Source organism: Protopterus annectens, chromosome 10.part0 (assembly GCF_019279795.1).
Source record: "Protopterus annectens isolate FY-2018-M chromosome 10.part0, PAN1.0, whole genome shotgun sequence".
Lineage (NCBI taxonomy): Eukaryota > Metazoa > Chordata > Ceratodontiformes > Protopteridae > Protopterus > Protopterus annectens.
In genome coordinates, this window is record NC_056744.1 from 1,126,114,875 (window position 1) to 1,126,129,591 (window position 14,717).

General features: G+C 42.8%; 1 protein-coding gene across 1 annotated transcript in view; it reads right to left on the reverse strand.

The window, feature by feature from the left end:
• PIGK (phosphatidylinositol glycan anchor biosynthesis class K) overlaps positions 1-14,717 on the reverse strand; it is a 585,228-nt gene that overhangs the window by 184,755 nt on the left and 385,756 nt on the right. Inside the window, exon 6 of the mRNA XM_044086844.1 lies at positions 14,568-14,643. Coding sequence (XP_043942779.1) covers positions 14,568-14,643 — 76 coding nt within the window. The remainder of the gene's footprint in view (positions 1-14,567; positions 14,644-14,717) is intronic.

The following is a 14,717-nucleotide window of genomic DNA, read 5'->3' on the forward strand; positions in this document are numbered from 1 at the left end:
TAAGAGGTGCCCTCTCCAAAGCAAAAAACACAGCATCAATGGGACCAGACGGTGTCCCGGGCTGTGTCCTACATGAACTCCAAGAAGAGCTAAACCCAAACATAAAACTACTGTTCAATCTCAGCCTTACTACAGGATATGTACCCAAAGAGTGGCATACAGCAACAGTGGTCCCTCTCCACAAAGGTGGTGCCTCAACGGATCCTGGAAACTATCGCCCCATAAGCCTGACTAGCTTGGTCTGCAAAGCTATGGAAAGGATCATCATGGACCTCATAAATAAAAATATTGGGGACCTACAGACACTGGATCCTACCCAGTTTGGCTTTGTTAAGGGCAGATCCTGCCTCTTAAACCTGGTTGATTTCTTTGAAACAGTCACCAAGGCCATTGACGAGGGGAAGGTGGTCCACACAGCCTACCTGGACCTCGCAAAAGCCTTCGATACAATTCCTCACTCGGGCATTATAGATAAGCTCACCAGCTTAAATATAAACCCCTATGTCACTAGATGGGTTGCAAACTGGCTCAAGGACAGAACCCACATGGTTAGAAATGCTGGAGCCATGTCAGACTCCAAACCAGTTACAAGTGGCATCCCACAAGGCTCAGTTCTGGGACCTCTCTTGTTCGGTATATATTTCTCGGAGGTACAGGCCAACGCGGAAGGAATGTGGTTGACCAAGTTCGCAGATTACTGCAAACTGGGCGCCATAATCTCCAGCCGACACAAGCATCCTCCAAAAGGGCCTCATAGAAACAGACAATTGGTGCCAGAGCCATGGCCTCAAGCTAAACGCCAAAAAGTGTATAGTCATCCCCTTCAGCAAAAACAAAGTGCCCACAAATTACCACATAGGTGGTAATCCATTAAGTACAGAAGAAGTAATTAGGGACCTGGGGACCCAAGTTGATAGCAATCTCTCATTTGACAACCACGTGGCCAAAGTGGTTAGAAAAACATTTTATATAGCCCACCTAATCATGAAGGGATTCACATCTAGATCAGGGGAGGTCATCGTGCCTCTTTACTCATCCCTCATCAGGCCCATAATTGAGTACAATGCCCCTTTTGGGATGTACCTTACCAGACACCTGCAGCAACTGGAAAGACCCCAAAAGTACCTCACCAAGAGGATCAAAGGGCTCAAACAGATGCCATATGCTGCCCGGTTAAAGAAACTCCAGCTCTACTCAGTGGCATACCGCCTGCTCAGAGGCGATCTGTGCCTGATGTATAAAGCCATGTCCAACCTGGAATTAATAGACATGCTGCACCTCAGAAAATCCAAATCCCATCGAGCTACGCGCTCGAGAGACTTGAACCTCAGCACTGAAATAAATAGGACATGCTGGAGGGACAGATTCATAACCCAGAGGCTCCCTTCACTCTGGAATAAAATCCCAGTCCAGGTTAGGCAGAGTCCCTCATTGACTCTCTTCAAGAGGAATCTTGATGAGTGGATGAGAGATCGTAGGTTTATCCCGGGTATCACTTCTGTGTCACTGTTAGACAGAGGCACAGTATACTAAGCTCAAAAAAGGGCATAGCAAAATTAATTTAAAATGGGTGGCGAAAGCCAAACACACTCTGGCTAGGCTTATAAATGCCCTAGGGCAGATAGCCTAGTATGAACCTATGAATCTATATCTACAGCATTTGTGCATGTGGTGTCCTTGACCACCAGTTCTGAACAGATCTGGGTGCTTCCTTTGAGATTGCGGACATATGTGAAGAAGGCCTTATGCTTCTCTCTAGTAGATGTGGCCAATTTGGACACAAAGTTGGCTTTAGAGGATTTCACTTGTGCTCTTATTTGCTTGTTCAGGCTAAGGAGAGATTGCTTCTGATTGGGTACCTGCTCCTTCTTGGTCCTGGACAGCAATTTTTTCCTTTTGTTATATAGTTTATTTTCTGCAGATGTCCACCAGACAGGTTTACTCTTCCTTGTGCTGAATGATTTTGTTCTGTCAGGTATTCCTGATTTCATGCATCTATATAAATCTCATATAGTACTTTGTTGTAGATTTGGACATTAGTGCCAGTTCCTACAGTGGGGAGGGGGCTGTGAAGCTGTTTATACCATCCCTCAGGAGGTTGTAATCAGGTTTGAAGAAGTTTTTTTGTTTGACTCTATTGGGGGGGGGGGGGGATGACTTCAAAAGTGACTACTTTATGGTTGGATCTTAACAGGGAGGATGGTACCGTAGGGGTGCTGCAGTGGTTACTCATGTTGATTAATACCAAGTCCAAGATGATATCACCTCTTACGGGGGTATCGACTAGCTGTTCCAAGGCATTTGCTCCGATAAAAATTGAGGAATCTTTGGGCATTTATGTTCTGGCATGAATAGTTTTTTCAAGCTATGGTTGGGTAATTAAAGTCACCCAGGATCAGGGTAAAGGGTTGTATCTTGACAGGTTTGAAGAGGTCCAGATAGGTGGAGTGGGCATTTTGAGTTAAATTTGGAGGCCTGTAGCTAGCTATAATTTGAATAGGGGTCAATGGTTATCTGCACCTGAAGTGTCGCCTGTAAGTCATACCGTTTGACCAGCCTGGAGGTGTGTGTGTCTTTAATATATATTGAAACTCCACCTCCTTTGGCTTTGCTGCCCACATTTGGGGCCTGAATGTATGACAGGATGAGTAACAAGGTAAGGCTGGGGTGCTCTCTGCAGCTTTGAACCAGGTTTCTGTGACTGCACAAATGTCAGCATCCTCCATGGTTAAGAATGCTTACAATGAGTGCAGTTTCATGTTTAGACTCCTAGCATTTAGCAGCATGACCTTTAATTTGCGTTTTGTTGAAATTTTTAAGTTGGTAGCATCGATCTCATGACTTTTCCTAAAAAAGGCACTATGGGGAGGCAAGGGCCTTTGCCAGAAGCCTGAAGCCCAAGTGAGACAGATGCAGGCCATCTCTAGAAAAGCATCATAGTCTGTCGATCATATCTTCACAGGCTGTCAGGTACTGGACCCCCTGGAATGACATTGGAATGACACCAGAAACTAAGCCAATTGTTAAAATCAATCATTTTCTGTTTGTATTGAGGCATCATTCTGTGTGATGGTAGAATGCTGCTTAAGGCTAAGAACAAACCTGCCTGGGACACATATTCAGCGAGCACAATCATGTAACTCTTCATATAGTTCAAGGAGATACATCTCACATCGTTCACACCAACATGGACTATGACAGAGTCATAACAGTACCTCTTGTTGAGAGACTTGAGTGTGTGTGTGATATGGCGGATTCTGGCACCTGACAAACAACTAACCGTGACTTTCTCTTTATTCAGCCTGGTGAGAGGCACATCTGTGTGTGTCACAATGGAGTCTCCTATGACTAATATGTTGGGTTTATGGTTAGGCCTTAGTGGTTGCGAGACATTGGTGTGTGGAATATGCCTGGTATGTGGTGTGGACGGTTGTGGAGTTCTCATGTGTTTTTGCCTCTGAGGTCTACTTTATTTGGGTTTGTTTTTGTTGAGAACTTTTGCATATGAGGGTGTGTGTTGTGTAGTTGTGGGTGATGTTTGAGGTGTAGCAATTGTGTTGACAACATTCTCAGTGCCAGACATACTGGCATGTGAGGGAGAGAGCATAGCCTCTAGCTTCTTTATGTAATTGCATCTCTCACAAATTGTGTTCCTAGGTGGTACTAGTAGATGGTTGTCTGTGTATATGAGGCAGTTGCTACACTGTCTCAGGATGACTATATCAACCAGGCTGGCAGGAGAAACCGTAGGAAATTGTCCATCCATATTTGTCAGAATCTGAGGGAGAGAGGCCAGGGAGAGCTAAGGGATAGATCTAAAGCCCAAGTGCTTAAACCAAAACTAAGATGATTAGAACAACGCTTAAAATTTAAATAGGCAAAAAACAAGCAGTAATAAATGCAGCAGAGAAGATGCAATTGAACACTTTAGAGAACAGGTAGCAGAAAAACCAAGATGAAGTAATAGTGTAGGAGGAGGAAATTCAAATACTGTAAAAGCAGCTGAATAAAGTCTTTTTTTTAAGAAAATATGGTTAAGAAACTATGGGGGTTGGCATTCCCAAATGTTCTCTCTGTATTGGGTAACATGAGATAATGACATTGGACTGGGAGGAATGTCCCAGGTCAAATTTACAGTAGGGGCAGGGAACTGCAAAGCCACCAAGTATAAGAACAAGACACCAACAGAGAGGGTGGGAAAGTATGCTAGAGCTCAGTGTGAATACACAGAAATCCTCTTAAAGGTAGGGCTTAAATACCAGAAGGTACAACCTGAAACAACTTTTAAAAAGCTCAAAAGAACCAGTGAGTGCTTACTCCAATCCCTAGACCAGTCAACCTTTTCCAGCCAGTGTCCAATGAACACAATCCTCTCACTAAAGTGAAGAAAGGCGTCTGCTAATCCAAGATGGCCTGGAACATGTACTCAGAACAAACACCCACTGCACACAAACAAACAGGCCCAGAGACAGCAAACCTGAATTGGGTTATGCTACAACTCCTAGCTACACTATTTTAGGCAGAAAACACTACAGAAATATTTATCACAGCAGAAAAACAGCAGTGAGACACTAAATGAAAGCTTTAAACAGATAAAGGAGCAAGGAGCCTCTACAGAATGCTTTTAACTGCAAACAAGTTATATGATACACTCATTGACAGGAAATCAGAACAAACAAACAGATGCTTAACAAATGGAGAAAATGTCTAGTTAATACCTTTCACACAGTGAAACTAGCTAAAAAAGCTTTACAAACAGTGTGACAGTAACAAAAGTGATTTAACAGGCCCTGTAAGGCAGACAATTTCAGTACAATAGTGCAGCATAGTTTATAGCAATAAAATAGATAAACAATAGTAGGCAGCAGACAATAGAAAAGTGCTATAATGGTTAGAATAAACAATAACTAGTAAAAATAAACAAAAATAAAAAAGAGGATACTTATTGTTATATATCACAGATCAGAGCTGTGGTCAGTGCCCCTCCTCTGTTCAGCTCATTGTGAATAAACAGAAATCCTCTCAAAGGTAGGGCTTAAATACCAGACAGTACAACCTGAAACAACTTAAAAAAATCTCAAAAGAACCAATGCATGCTTCCTCCAAGCCCTAGACCAGCGAACCTTTACCAGACAGTGGCCCTACGTTTTGTGCCAGGAGTGTAAGTGTGGCACACAGCACATATAAAAGCTGAAGGCTTTGGCATACTGGCTAAACGTTGGGCTATCCTTGGCAGGAGATCCCTTATGTGAGGAATACTGCAACAGTGATACGGAAGGACATCAATTTTTAACTTGGCTTGGGTCCTAGGTCTTTAAAAATCTTTCACTTACAACAGCATTAGTGAGCCTTTTTTAAATATACACAGATTCTTAGTTGACCATTCTTTTTGATTATTGGGAGCATGACAGACAGAAGAGTAGCTGGCTCAACCACTGAGCTAGTATTTTTTTTAATGTAAACTGTAGCAAGCAATTTATTACAGTTTAAACCACACATGGAGAGATATAGCACTGCAAGCAGTTTTTTACAGTTTAGACCACACATGGAGAGATGCAGTGCTCAGGTTTGACTGCAAATACAACACTGGCTTTTAAAAGCTGGTATTGCATTAAAGAGCAATTGGGATGATGGATGGCCGACTGCACCCCTTAACTTTCCCTTTCACCCCACTCTAGCTAAGCTACTGATGACTGAACACCACTCATTTGGTTCCGTCACACTTTCTATAATACCAAGACTTATATTTGTTTTAGTTCTGCCACTACTTGGATAGCAAAGGAAATGGCACCATTCTTGGTGTACTTAAAACATATGGAACAACATTTGGGTTTAGTTTGATTTTACAGATTTAAAATCAAGCAGGTCAGCTTCAATAAACATTTACACACTGACTTAATTCACCTTTGCTATTAAGCAAATACATTTTGCATACCACAGCTCTGTTCAGTAGATTATGTACACACCATGCATCAGATAAACCCAAACCTCAATTGTGCCCTCTCATCTCAGACATGGCTAAAAATATACCTATGCACTTAAGCTTGCCTGCAGGGTCACAGATTTTAGCCCCTATCTCATGCAACTGTGGACACTTTGGGAAACTTATCTATGTAGCATATGACACTACAGTGACAACAGCCCCTTTTTGTTTTACAGAGAGCAGCAAAATGGCCCAGTCTCTCACATCTGCCACATTAAGCATACTGCTCTGCCTCATTATGGTAACAATCACACCTTGTACATTTGCTTGACTTACTCTCTCACACTTCTTCACAGACGTTCTGATTAGTTTTATTAGCCTATTGTCTTTTATGGAACTTAGTGTTAACTTTGCAATTCACTTCACTCATCATTTGCCGTGTTCAAATTAGCATTCTGCCTTTTAACCAATTCAGCCTCTCTAGTTATTTGTACTGCCTTTTTCTAAAGTTAGATTAACCTCAAGCTGTAATTTTTGTGGCACTTTGAAATCAGCCAGCCAAATCACAATCTTGTCTCTTATTTGTTCATATTTAGGGCCAGTAAAACCACAATTATCTGCTAGTTCATGCAGTCATCAAAAAAAGAAGTTATGTACTCACCATAACGTTACATCTGTATTGATTTTTCATCTCTCCTCATATGTGGGGTCGGATCTTAGACCTCGGATCCCACTCAACCATTAGCAAGCTTGTGGCAACCAAAAAGCTCTTGGGTACCTCCCTCTTGTCCATAATGCATTTGTCACCATTACCTCTGATCTTGTTTGCTGTAACTATGTTAGTAAGAAGAAAAGGGTTAGAACTCAACACACACAGAGCCTTAAGTGAAGCAATTTCTGGAGCTAATAGAATTAAATCTAACCCTAGACATCTTCCTCCCGTTCAACCAGGTGTCTAAGGATGGGGGCAGGAAAGTGGGGTTGTGAGGAGAGATGAAAAATCGACAATATAGATGGAATGCTATGGTGAGTACATAACTTCTTTATCTGATATTGTCAGTTTTTCATCCTCACCTCACATGTTAGTCAGAGTCCCCAGCTACCTTTATCCAGGGTGATCTCACATGACAATATCCCTCAGAACCACTGCACCAAAGTAAGCCCTTCCCCTGGAGACCAAATCTAATATGTCCCTGGAGACCAAATCTAATATGTAAGGAGTAATAAAAGTATGATGGTTTGACTGAGTAGCTGCTGCACAAATATTGTCCAAGGAAGCATTGGACTGAAAGACTGCAGATGTGGCCATTGCTCTAGTTGAATGGGCCCAAATGGCACTGTGGGTTTCATGCCCTTTGAAGAATAAAGGAAATGCAACTAGAAAGCCACTTGGATAAAGCAACTTTGGTAACTGGAAGGCCTTTCTTAGGCCCTGTGAATGCAACAAACAACTGCTTTGTCCTCTGAAATTATTTGGTTCTATGTAAATAGAAACATAACTATCTATGAACATCCAATAGATGCAGAATACATTCCCCTCTGTTACTAAAATCAGGAAAGAAAACAGGCAATTGAATAGCCTGATTAAGATTCGCTTGAAAGACAACTTTGGGCAAGAAGGAGGGGTGGGTACACAATGAGACTCTATCCTTATGGGAAATTATATACAAAGGTTCAGAAGACAGGGTTTGAAGATCTGAAATCTATCTTGCTGATGTGACAGCCACCAACAATAGTGTTTTCCATGAAAGATACTTATCACAAGATGCAGCAGGTTTGAAGGGAGGCTGAGTAATGAGACGCAAAACCAGATTTAAATCCAAAGGGGGAGAAGTGTCCTTGACAGGAGGTTTTAACAATAAGGTCCCTTTTAAAAATGCTTTGCAAAGTTTGTGGGAGTTCAAGGAGGAACTGTACTTTAATGGTAGATACCACTGCCCCATTATTGAAAAGATGGTCTAGGAAGTCCAAAATGAAATGAATAGGGGCTGTGATGGGATCTATGTTGTGTTGCTGTGCCCAAAAGACGTATCTCTTCCATTTACTCCTATACAGTTTCTGAGTTGATGGCTTATGGGATGACATCAAGATATGACAGACTTGGGAGGAGAGCATAGGTTGTCTGGCGATCAATGGAACTAGAGGAACCAAGCTGTCAGCTTGAGATTGTAAGGGTTGGGATAAGTCATTTCTGTTGGGTCTGACAACAGGTCTGGAGAAGGGTCAGAATCCAGGGTTCCTTCTGAAGATGAGGCCACAGGAAGGGAAATCAGATCTGTTGAGGCCAATATTGGGCAATGAGGATAACTGTCCTCTTCAACCTTTTAGCTTTCTGAAGGAACTTGGGGATCAACAGAATTGGGGGAAGGCCTATAGAAGTCCGGGGGGACAATTGTGTATCAGAGTGTCCCTCTGGGTTTGCTCCTGTGGGGGAATCAGGGTGAAGTAAATGCTGCATTTGTTGTTGAGGGGAGAGGTGAAAAGATCACAGCAAGGCTGGCCCCACATGCAGAAACTGTGGTCTACCACATTTTAATTGAGGGACTCGTGTGGCATGAGAATGGCTCTGCTCAGTTTGTCCGCTATGACGTTGGATCTCCCTGGAATATGCATTGCTATAAGAAAGCTGTTGGATGAGATTGCCCACAGCCATACCCCAAGCACTTCTCGACATAGAGGGTATGATCTGGTCCCACCTTGTTTGTTTATGTACCATACCACTGACATGCTGTATGACTGGATCGCTACCATTCCCAGAGGAAGGATGGTCTGAAATGCCTGCAACGTTAGAAGCACTGCCCTCATCTCCAGGATGTTTATGCAGAGCTTGGCCTCGTCTGTGGACCACGTACCTTGGACACTCTTCCACAGATAATGACCCCCCCCCATGTGGGAAGCATCCAAGTCATTGTAGCCTGTGGTAGAGGCGCAGCAAAGGGTCATCCTCATGTCACCTGCTGAAAATGAATCCATCATGAGGGGTCTTTTTTGCATGTTTCTGTTATAAGAATCCAATAGGACACTGGATGATGCATTATTGACCACTGGGAGGCTAGAAGCCACTGCAAAATCCACATGTGAAACCTGGCCAGGAGGACTAACACAACTGCTGCAGCCATGGAACCTAAGGCCTGAAGAACATAACGGGCAGGTACTCTTTTGTTTCTGATCAACCTAGCAGTCTGTCACTTGACCGTTAGTACTCTAAAAGGGGGAAGTTTGGCAAATGTCAGATTCCTTTCTAACAGGGCTCCTATGAACTCTAACGTTTGAGTGTATCATGATGAGATTTTTGGTATTTTATTGTTATGCCTAGTTGTGAGCACAGCTGAAGAACACAGTCTCTTGCATATACGAGTAGATGCCTAGTTGGGGGAGAAATGAGCCAATTGTCTAAGTAAGGAAACACTTGAAATCCTTGTCATCTCAGGTGAGCTGCAACCACTGCCATGAATTTGGTGAACACTCTGGGGGAGGTAGTGAGACCAAAGGGCAGCACTGTGAACTGTTAATGACTGGCTCCCAGCCAGAAGTGCAGGTATCTTCTGTTGCATCTGTCCATTTTTATGTGGTAGTATGCATCCTGAAGATCTACAGAACACATCCAATTGTCCTGTTCCAAGAAGGGAAGTTTGGATCGTACCAAGACCATTCGGAACTTACTGCAACGGACAGATTTGTTTAATTTGCTGAGATCCAGAATCAGTCTCTAGCCCCTTGTTTTCTCTGGCACGAAAAAGAACCTTGAAAAAGTTCTGAATCCTCTCTGGTGTGGGGGGACCTCTTCGATGACTCTTTTTTTCTAGCAGATTCAGAATTTGCGAAACTGCTTTGACTGGGTAGAACATCTGGAATTTTCTTGTTGGGAAGAGGATGTTGAGAGAAGGGAATTTGATAAGCCCTGGATATTATCCTCTGCACCCATACATCGGAAGTTAAGTTCTACCAGGCTCTCCAGTGCGGGGATAGATGACCCCTGATTGCCTCCACAGGCAGACAACTGGGCCTCCTTTCAGGAGCGCTGAAAGGGGTTCTGGAAGAATGGTTCCTGGGAACCCTGATTCTGCAGACCTCCTGTGCCCTGAGGGCAACATCATCCATTGTTTCCCCCTCTGTTACTGGGGGAAAACTCTCCACGTGTGTCCTGGTAAGACCCTTGTGACTTTTTGGACCACATTTTCCTGCTACCTCTCTGACCTTTAAGATAAGATCTTTGAGGAGCTGACAAACATATGTCCATGGCAGAAAGGGTTTTACCTTCCTTCTCACACCTGGATAGTGTATCCTTGACTTTGGGCCCAGACAGAGATGTACCGTCAAATGGAGTGTTGACAAATGAAGAATTAAAAATCTCTGCAAAATTGCAAAGGTGCATCCAGGCATGGCTCCTCATGGAAATGTCGGAACCCGCCACTCTGCTCGTTCCTTCAGCAGTGTGTGCAATAAGCCGGTTTACCTTTGAATGAGTGAATTGCATATATGCGAATGGTCATTTCCATGAACCATAATGCCGAAATACGGACAACATCGAAGAATCAAATGTCGAAAATGGTTGGTTGGAAAACCATTTCCGACATTTGATCCATGTGTTTGAATAGGAAAAAAGCATTCACTTATTTGCCATTCAAGCACATGGTGAATTGGAATTGTGTTTTTTTGCAGCTGCACTTATGACATTTTGCACATCGCACATACGGCTTTCAACGAAATAAAGGTAAACCAATAAGCCTCATGGAAAAGTTTGAAATTGAATGAAGGGTGGCTAACTGGGAAGTTTCCTTTTCATTAGCTCCCTCAGCTACTGGTCCTTGAAGTGTATCTAAAAGCTCCTTGATCAGATCCCTTTCTAACCTAGTGAAATGAGATAAGTAATTCAGAGAATACAGAGCAAAGGTCACTGAGAAGAAGACATGCTTCCCACATCTATCCATCATCCTAGAATCTTTATTAGGAGGATGGATAGTAGAACTCTCATCAGAAAGCTCTTTCTTGGTTGCTGCCACCACAACCATGGCATCTACTGCAACCCCCTTAGTCCAAAACCCTTATTCAGAGGAGCAGTAATGATCTTGTTTGGTCTCCGGGAACAGGCTTGATGGAATCTGGGGTCTCCCATGCCCGCCCTGAGATTAGGTCTATAAGCTCATCAGTGGGCAGAGTCACCCAAGAGGTAGAAGGACGGGAACCAGAGGCGGCCAGGTACACTGACTCCTCAGGTGAGGAGTTGCTGGACTTCTAGTCACCCCTCTGCCTGAGAATTTCTAGAATACTCCCAAAGGAAACATCCTCGGGAGGTGACCATGGGGAACCCTCACCTTCATCAAGGTTGGTGTCTTCAGTGGCTGACTCATCTGAGGAGTCTAGGTGCTTCCTTTTGCATAACCTCTTCCAAGGAACCTCCTCAGTGGGACAGTCTGGGGTGTCATGACGGGTATCCTGGCACTTAGGTTCCTATTGTCCCTGTGGAGTGAGATGGGCTGAAGAATAGCGCCAAGTGTCTGCCTGGGATAATGGATCTGAAGGGGGGGAGGTGACTTTGCTGGTGCAGAGACAGCCATAGCCCGCTCCAAAGACTGACCACTCCTGGAAGGATGAGGACTCCAGACCAGAGAAGCCATACTGTTGGGACAGAGATCCCCCCATTCCAGAAAACAGCTCACCCAGGGCAGAAGCCATACCCAAGCTCACTTTCGCAGAATCCCCGAGGACCACTGACTCCTCTGACAATCTGGGGGTTGACTGGACTGGAGGTCACAGAAGCTCACTTTGGCTTTGGGTACTCTCCAGCTCTGAAAAGGTCAATAAGCTTCGAGCTGAACTCTGATCCAAGGAAGCTAGCATCATGGAATCTGAAATCTAAGTCACCAGGCGTATCAGATCCATGGGCTCCAAAACTTGCCCTGAATTCGAAGGAGGGAGTAGGGGAGTGAACATCTTGGGTAGACCTGGAGCCAAAAGGGCTGAGGTTGAAGGGGACCTAGTGATACCCTGTGCTCATAAGATCTTGTGCATCATCTGCTCCACTTCTTCTTCTGTAGTACTGCTGGTAGAACGAGAGGACATAGCAGCAGGAGATCTCAGCCTTGACAGGAAGGGGAACAGTACCCTTGAATGTACTAGATCATATGGAGGAGAGTACCGTGCCCTTGGTAAGTACAGTATCAGTTTGAAATGACTAAACATTGGATCCAACCCCAATGTATCTGACCCATCCTTGTCAAATGAAGTCGGAGCCGAAGGAGCCTGATCCGATGAAATAACAGTTGGTGCAGACAGCTCTGACTGGATTCGAGATTCCCCAGAGGAGGATTTATAGAAATTGAAGAAAAAATTATAGCCTGACCCAAGAGCTATTGGAATGTCCACGTCTTCCCAAAGCAGCAAACGACATCTGAGGTAATGGGGACAGGTGCACTGTAGGTAAGGGGGAGGTACCAAAGAGGTTTTTGGTTGCCATGAGTTTGCTAATGGCTGATCTCGGATCCAAACTCACATGTGAGGAGAGGATGAAAATTTGACAATATCAGATCAAACTCTTCCACACATACTTCCCTTAATTGTACACATCTGTGAAAGCATGCTCTGTCATATATTATATTTATTTTTAAAGCAAATCTGTTCACTAGGTTTGCTAATTAGACAAAAATGTGTGAATCTCTATTTCCAGCAAGGTCAACAAAATGGTTTAATGAGTCAAATTACACTGGTGGTTTAAACTGCATCATGGCAGAAGACACTCAGTATTTTAACAAAAAACTTTTTCAATTTAGTAAAACAAGGATTTTGCAAGGGAAGATAATGATTTTTGATAATGGCAGCTAACTATGAGCACAAGTGGATCATGGTTCTGTAACCTGTGAAAACATTCTTCTGTTCTGGTCATCAAGAACATCCCACCTTCTGACACTATGTCAAGTGATGCTAAAAAACACAAACTGCTTCTATTGAGGATCATCTCATAAATTCCAAGACTCAACATGAGTTTTGAAAAATAGCTAACTTTATTACAAACAACATGGCAACACAACATAAACAATGTTAACACTTTGGCATCTCACACCTAAGTACACAACAGCTTAATACTTACAATGCACTACGGTACAGACTTGGAAACACCACACATTTATTAAAAGGAAAATCTCATTATTTACATATGCACAACATGCATACATGCATTTAGCAGCTTCAATTCACTTTCCATTGCAGTAGCCTTGATACTCCCAGTGACAATTTAGGGCCCAGGGAAGAAGCCAATGAGGTGAAGGGCTGGGGGGTGAACTCTGGACACCCTAGAAACCCAGGGGGATGAGATAAAAAAAGCTGTAGCTGGGACTTTAGAAAGGCCATCATCATTTTTTCCCAGTCAGTGGGTACACATGGGCTATACACTGACATGAAGAACATAATGGAAAGGGCAGAAGTATGCCTTTAATGAAGGTATTTAGATAACTCCTGGTTTGAGGAGAAGCTACCCAGTCTTTTCCTCAAAGCCAGTTTAAATAACCCCAGATGGTAAGGCCGGTCAGCTTCTAATGGGGGCGTACCCTGGAAGGTCTTGATTCAGCCAAAGAAGAAAAATTGAATCTAAAAACTTTGGCTGGCGAAGGAACATCTCTACTGTGGCTCATGCCCTCCTCTTATCTTCTTCTTCTTTCAGCTTTCTTGTCTTCCTTAGGAGTCTTGCTCTTAAGAAGGCACTTCAAAATCAATGTATTCCTCCTGTCTAGCAAGATTTACAAGCTTACAAATGTTACAATCTTCAGTTAGATGCTCCAGCCCCAGCAAATCACTCATAAACTGAGTATCCTGGGGTGGAATTTTTAGTGCACATTTTCTGCATTTTGAAAAAAAAAAAACAGCTGTCTTATCTCATTCCATTGTGATGTACAATATATTTCAAATACAATAGTCAAAACCAAACAAATAATAGAGTTAATGACTCTATATGTATGTAAAGAGCAGAAGTCAAACTGGATAAATATTTCAACTTAACCAATGTTAATAAAACAATGGCAATAACAATGTTGTTGACTCTCTCTGTAAAATAGACCAATGAATAACACAGATAGTTAAAAATACTTTGCTCAGAAAACTGAGCTTAGAACTCTCTGTGAAATTAAAAGGAGGAAAGGAAATTCCAAAAAATAGGAAAGTAGGGTAGAAGTGGCCTACGTGGGAATGTGCAGTGACTGAGGTGAACGCAGAATTAATACATCTTAGTTATCAAGATACTGAATGGTTGAAAAATTATACTATGTTTTAAAATAACATGAAGGAAAAAGTGACTTATCTTGCCATAAAGACTGAAGGAAGCAAGTTTAAAACTCTTAATTACTCGAGGTGCAAGGGATCCATGTTCAGTGGAAAAAATGGCAATGAGGTTTGGAGAAGCAACTAATTAGTACATTATGGGAAGAGAGGAGGCAATAAAGCTTGCAGGAGATTCTAGGCATTGTCATGAAAAGGTACTTGCAGGGACCAGTTCAAGTACTGCAGTGAACAGAATGGATCAACTCAGTTCAAGTGATTAGTACTGCAAGGTAGAGGACCAATAAGTCTTCTGTGGTTATCACTTATGCTTTTATGTCATCAGAATGACATATATTCTGGCACTCAATATTATACACCATCAAGAGAAACATACCTGATGAATTATTTCTGCCACAGGTAGCTGCTCCATGTATTTTAATGGTTCACTTGATATCTCTTTATTAAGGGATCTGAAAAACAGTGAGATTGGCAGCAGCATTAAAACAATCTGAAAATACAGAAAATACAAAACACAAAATACAAT